This window comes from Chanos chanos, chromosome 8, assembly GCF_902362185.1.
Source record: "Chanos chanos chromosome 8, fChaCha1.1, whole genome shotgun sequence".
In the NCBI taxonomy this organism is placed as follows: domain Eukaryota; kingdom Metazoa; phylum Chordata; class Actinopteri; order Gonorynchiformes; family Chanidae; genus Chanos; species Chanos chanos.
The window spans coordinates 14000022-14006921 of NC_044502.1; the positions used below are offsets into that span (position 1 = coordinate 14000022).

General features: G+C 44.2%; 1 protein-coding gene across 2 annotated transcripts in view; it reads left to right on the top strand.

Moving 5' to 3' along the window:
* Nucleotides 1-3700, top strand: part of mxi1 (max interactor 1, dimerization protein) — an 18786-nt gene extending 15086 nt beyond the window's left edge. For both annotated transcript variants that reach the window (XM_030781524.1, XM_030781525.1), the window contains exons 4-6: nt 1173-1287; nt 2755-2938; nt 3442-3700. In XM_030781524.1, coding sequence (XP_030637384.1) covers nt 1173-1287; nt 2755-2938; nt 3442-3605 — 463 coding nt within the window. In that variant the 3' untranslated portion in view covers nt 3606-3700. The remainder of the gene's footprint in view (nt 1-1172; nt 1288-2754; nt 2939-3441) is intronic.
* The last annotated feature ends 3200 nt before the right edge of the window (nt 3701-6900 follow it).

Genomic DNA, 6900 nt, shown 5'->3' on the forward strand with positions numbered 1-6900 from the left:
GTGTGTGTGTGTGTGTATAAATACTTATGAGTAATGGATGCCAGGGTTATCTGAGGTTTTCTGTACATGGAGTCCTCCTCACCTTATCAGTCTGGGCGCGTAACAACCATTTTTCTCCTGGGGCCACGACACACACACACACACACACACACATTCCAACACACTACCCTTCCTCCAAAATGATCAATCAAAATCTCCACTCCTTTCTGTGCGTTGGAGAGAGCGTGCGTGTGTGTGTGTGTGTGTGTTTGTGTGTGTGTGTGTGTGTGTGGACGAGCGAGTGTGCGGCAGACTGCTGACATGCGTCAGACACGCGTCTCCTCTTTAAGTGGCAGAAACGTGCCGCGACAGTTCTGCGTTGCGTCCGTATCGCCGTGGCGACTGATAACACTCGCAACGTATCGGCAGACATCTCTTTGTGTTCGCTGGTGAATGAGTGTACTCAGTCCCAGATAAGAGCGTCTCTGGACTGGCTTTAACATGAACACACCTGATTACGGCCACACACACACACAGGCAGCAGAGCCAGACTGATCCTTATCACCCCCTGGTTTTTCTCTCGCCCAGCCGTGCCCCAAACCACAAAACCTCCCCACTTTTCAACACCAGCAGGTCCTCTCTCTCTCACTCTCACTCTCTGCTGACCTCACACAGGGTCACGTCAAAGCCAGCGGCACGCACAGAAGGCGCACAGTTAACTCTCGCGGTCCGCGGACACGGAGTTCCCCCGTCGTCACTTTCAGGTCTCGGGCGTTGTTTCAGAGAGAACAGCAGAAGGTTGACGGAACCTCGTGTTCGCTTTAGATGCGGTCGAATTCGGAGAATTCTCTCAGTGACTCTTCCCCCCACATTTCTCAGTCACAGAGTCAATAAGTGTACAGACAGGTTGGTCAGAAGGTACACTGACCTGTTATACAGGCCCACGTGCTCCCTGACGTGTTGTTGCGTGGGGTTTTTTTTCTTCTTCATTTTGGAAGGGTGTGTATGCAAATAGGCATTAGAATGATTCAGAGCAATTAAAAAAGGGTTTGTTTGCACATGTGCCAGAAAATGTAATGTATTTGTACATTTGTTTGTGTGTGTGTGTGTGTGTGTGTGTGTGTGTCTGTGAATGAGACTTTTGGTGTGCCCGAGCGCAAACGTTTTCTGAACGTTGTGTCCTTGTCCCTCAGACGAGCTCATCTCAGGCTGTGTCTGGAGCGACTGAAGGCCCTCATTCCCCTCGGACCAGACTGTAACCGTCACACCACGCTGGGCCTGCTTAACAAAGCCAAAGCACATATTAAGGTATGTGGGTAAACCCCAGACACGATCGCACCCATACTACACCGCATACTGGAAAACACACACTCACGCACGCACCTCTGTAGAAAGGAATGCCTATTCACCATTTCTGTTGTCATACTAATGTCTTCTGGATTGGTATGAAAGGTATGGCTTAACTGAAAAGGATCTTTCGATTTTTTTTTTTTTTTTTTAAACTGCAACAGTCATACTGAAAGACCAAAATATAAAACCAAAAACAAGATTGTCCACTCTACAACAGAAGAGCTTCAGATTTATTGTCTCCTTTAAATGTGACTTTTGTTTTCACACTTCCTAAAAATATTCAAATTAGCACGGCATCAGTCACGCTTCAAAAGGTTAGTCCAAACCAACCGCTTCTGGAAGAACAAATTCCACAACGCCAGAGCCAAAGGGGAAAAGCAAGTGAAAAAGGAAGATTAAAAAAAAGAACAGTTTTGAATCTATGCGTGTTTGCCTTTAGCACGAAGTTACTCTTTCATGTATGAATAGATTTCTGCCTCTGTAGCGGGTCGAGCCCATGTCCCAGGAACACGGTAACACCAGGGGAAAATCAGAGAGTTCACAGATAGAGAACACGGTAACACCAGGGGAAAATCAAAGAGTTCACAGAGAGAGAACACGGTAACACGACAGGATTTCAGAGAGAGAACACGGTAACACGACAGGATTTCAGAGAGAGAACACGGTAACACGACAGGATTTCAGAGAGAGAACACGGTAACACGACAGGATTTCAGAGAGGGAACACGGTAACACGACAGGATTTCAGAGAGTTCACAGAGAGGGAACACGGTAACACAGTGGGATTTCAGAGAGTTCACAGAGAGAGAACACGGTAACACGACAGGATTTCAGAGAGTTCACAGATAGAGAACACGGTAACACGACAGGATTTCAGAGAGTTCACAGATGGAGAACACGGTAACGCAGTGGGATTTTAGAGAGTTCACAGAGAGAGAGAGAGCAGTGTGCGTGTATAGATCTCTTCCCCACAGGCCCATCAGACAGTAGTAAATAAACTCAGCACAGCTCTTAACACTATGAGCAACATGAGCACACGCCGCCCCTTCATGTGGTCCAGGGCGTAAAATGAAAGAATCAAATAAATTTCAAAAACACAGTTGGTTTCACTCCAACTCTTCCTTTCACTTTTGTTTCGTTTTCACGGGCATGACTCGCTAGATTTAGGGAGACTTGTTGGCATCAAAGACTAATTGTGTTAATGTTTTTTTAGCTGAATTTTTGTTTAATAGGTCGAATTTGATAAATTACATAGAAAGACGTCCTGTATGAAATGAAAATTAAGCTTCAGCCTTTGCTCCTTCTTTCCCTCTTCTCCTCCCTCTCTCTCTCTCTCTCTCTTTCTCTCTCACTCTCTCTCTCTCTCTCTCTCCCTCTCTCCCTCCCTCCCTCTTTCTCTCTCTCTTTCCCTCTCTCTCTTTGCAGAAACTTGAAGACGTAGACCGGAAGGCACGGTGTCAGTTAGAGAATTTGGAGCGGAGGCAAAGGCTGCTCCAGAGGCAGCTGGATCTGCTGCAGGGTGGCAACCCCTCGCCCGGGGACACCGAGCGGATACGCATGGACAGCGTGGGCTCCACCGTCTGCTCCGATCGCTCTGACTCCGACCAAGGTCAGCACTCCTACCCTCCAGCTTCACCGGTCTCCCGCTGAACTCACTGTACCGCCACTGACCTGAGATCAGCTGAATGAAAGCAGTCATTCAGGGCTCCGTGTTTCTGTGTTTGTCAATAGATCTGTGTTCACTGCTCCAACACAGAATTGGTGAATGTGATCACTAATCTGATCCCTTAAGGAAGCTTAATTTGATCCCCATTGCCAATCATGTTGATTTGATACCGCTAAATGGTTATTAAAATGGGTGAAACATAGTAAATTGTGTAATTTGTTTCATTAGTTATAACTGTAATTGTGTAAGTTGGTTGGTAGAATCATTCTTGTCAGAGATAAACGTTCCCTGGCGGTCCGCATACGATTGTCGTCGTTACATGCTGAATTGGTATTTCACGATAAAAACAGTCTCTGACAAACCGATTCTTGTGCTAACGGATTCCAGCTGCTACCCGATACCTGAGTGACTGAGTCAAACTCTCTTTTTGTTTCTCTGCTCCATAGAAGAGATCGAGGTGGACGTGGAAAGCACGGAGTTCTCCCATGGAGAGCTGGACAGCGTGAGCACAGCTAGCACCAGCGACCTGGACGACCACAGCAGCCTGCAGAGCGTGGCCAGCGACGAAGGCTACTCCAGCTGCAGCATCAAACTGGCCTTCTCCTCCTAGTGCCCCACCCCCATCTCTGCCCCGCCTCCAACCACCAGACCCCGCCCAAGGCAACCACTTAGCCCCACTCCCTCACTGAGAAACTTCCGCTCTTAGCCCCCCACCCCACCCCAAACATGCCCCCTCCCACCCCCAGCCTTTTGGAGGACCTCTTAGCTAAGTGAGGAAAAAAAAAACCCTACACGTAACTCAGGTGACCAGAGCATGACCCATGGCCTAACACAGAACCGACCAATCACTTTACGAGATTTTATACCGCCGACGTTTGAAGGAAAGTGCCCGTCATCGTCGGTCTTCGTTGTATAGTATATAGGGGATTTCAAAAGGGGTTTTAACAGGGAGAAGCCGCAAATAATTTGTCTGATTTATTGAGGAATGTAACATTTATGGGGAAAAGATATTATTTTTCTGAGAAACTGTGTGGTGGGTAAGATTTTGAGCACAAAGCTCATTGTGTTTTAAAATAGGGATGTTTATGGAACTCAGAGTCAGGTATTTAGTCCACCCCTTTATAAAAAAGAAAAAAATGAACTGAACTTCGCTTTCTGAGAGAGATTTTTTTTTTATCTCATGTTCTCTGTCAATGGGTAATGAACTGGTCACCCCTGTGAGAACGTGCGTGCTGCAAAACAAAGGACGTGATCGATCCGAACACGTCGACACACAAATCTCGCCATATCAGCATCTAGTGCCGCAAAAACCCCCCGACCCCGCCCAAACTCCGCCCCGCCCCGCCCCGCCCCACCCGTCCTTTTTTGTTTTTCTACTGTCTTATGATTTCTCTCACTGCTTGACACAACGCAACTGGGACACTCTAATCGGTGCTACGTGAAACAAACCAATAATTCAGATGAAAGCTTTGAATTGTCTTTCTGTGGTATTTTATCAAACACAGAAAAGGAGTGATATATATATATATATATAAAAAAGAAAACATTCCCATTATTATGGGCGTTTGGTGCATTTGATAAATGGAAGCAAAAATCAATGTTTCCAATAAGCAGCTATCACAAGCTATTCTTTATTTGTCTACCTAAATTACTGTCCATAGAATTGCGGCACAACTTCCGATAAACAAACCAAGCTTTTGAATAGGTCTCCCTTCTGGCAGTAACAAGCAATAACTCCTCTAGTCTCTCTCTCTTTCCCTCCCCCCTCTTTTTTGAGCTCCTCCCGGTCTCTCTTTATCTCTCTCTCACTCTCTCTCTCTCTATTTCTTTCTCTATTTCTTTCGTTCTTTCTCTCTCTCTCTCTCTCTCTCTCCAGGCACAGACTTTGTGTCCGTCCAAAAAGGAAAAAAAAAAAAAAAAAAAAAAAAAGAAAAAAAATAGTAAATTCAACTTGCTTTTTTTGTACATACATACAATAGTTTAATAAATTAAAGAGAAAAGGAAAATGGAGTTTGAAGAAGAAAAAAAAAAAGTTAGAACCCAAGGGTAGATTTATTGCCTCTGTTGCTGTTTGTCTTGTGTTTTGTGCATTTTGAAATTCTATTTTTTGGACAGAAACGTATGGCTCTTTCACATGGCAGTCTTTGTGGCATGGACAGTATTACTTTGTTCACTTTACTGCCCAGCAAGAGGAAAGCAGGGGGGATAAGAGGAAAAAAACAAAACAAAAAAACAAACACACCGAAATGCGTAAAGACACAAACAGAACAACGAAGCGGTCCTTAGCCGTGCCCCCCCCCCCCCCCCAAAAAAAAAACACTCTACCCTAGGACTTGGCACTCTTATTTATTAGATGATTTTGTTTGTTTTTGTTTTTGATTGAAGCTGAAAGGCATTCCACTACTAGTATCGTCAGCTGTGGATCTTGAGTGTGAAGTGGACAGTCTTTGACTGTACGTGCGTGTGTGTGAGAGAGAGAGTGTGTGTGTCTGTGTGTGTGTGTGTGTAACCTCTGAAAATTGAGGGGCCTTCCACCCTGCCACCCCAAACTTGCACTTCAAACTCTTGCTTTTCGCTGGACTGTCAAACTCTCCACACTCTCTCTTTCCTGTATGAAAGAAAATAAACAACCTAATTTGATTTTTTTTTTTTTTTAAAGTCATATTTATTTCCCATCCTTCACACCGCATTTGAAGATATGTTAACTTATTTGTTGTTTGGTTTCTTTCTTTTCTTGGATTTACTTTGATGCTTTATAGTCATTCCCTAGTCTGAGTATGAGATGTCTCTTATTGGGAGAACATATGTATGAATAATAACAAATGTCATATTTCTGCTACAGATTCAGTTCACCCTAGAAAACATGATCAGATCTTCTCTGATCCACAGACATGTAGAATTACCTCTCGGATTCTATGACGGCCAAATCGGATTGAACAATACAGACCCTGAAACGACAATGAAATGGGCATTTCTTTAACGACCAACAAACCAACCAACCACCCAACCAAACAGTTAAATGAGACATTTCACCTCCACATACTATGTGTCGTTACTTGGAGACTGTCAACATAGAATAACATTTGTGTTGAGGAATCTAAAGTGATTCTCACAATCAGGAAATGGTCTCAACTACGCAGTTTGAACAAAGAAATGAGGGGGAAAAAAAAGAGGTTTGCATGTTAAAACAGGAACATTGCAGAGGTGCTGTGCTTTTAGTGGAGATGACGGAGATAAACAGGATGACGTGTGGTGGTGTAATCATCGAGAGGCCGAAACCACAGAGGACGCCGTCAGCGCCCTCTTCCTCTCCCTCCTCATCCTCTCTAGGACGCAGATTATTTTCCCTTCTTCTGTCTTTTAGTTGTCTTTTTGTTTGTTTGTTTCATTCCTTTTTTGGGGGGGGGGGTGTTTTGAATCTGCACTATGGAAAAAAATGAAATGAAAAAAAAAAAAAAAAGCCAGGATCCCTGTTGACAACCGGTGATTGTTTTCCCAATTTTCACACCAAAAGGGTGTTTGCCCTGTGTCCTACAAAGGCTGCTAGGCAGGAATGTTATTTTTTTTTGTTTGTTAGTTTTTTGATGGTGTAGGACCAGAAGTGCGTTTTTGCCCTCTGCAAGTGTGTGGATGTGGGTGAGGAATCTCTTAGTAAAAGAAGAATGAGTCAAGAAAAAGACAGAAGGCTGTTCTACTCAAGACTGGCATGGACTTGCTGAATTTGTGCCCATTCTTTGTAAAACATGCACTCTGATTCTAGCTGTAAGAGACTGCTACAAACTGCAATACTTACAATAAACACCAAGATTGTCAAATCTGAAGACCACAAAATGGTTCTGTGTGAATTTGTCCTTTTTAATAGCGCAGTAACAAATTGTCTGGTCAAGTTCTCTTGATGATGATGG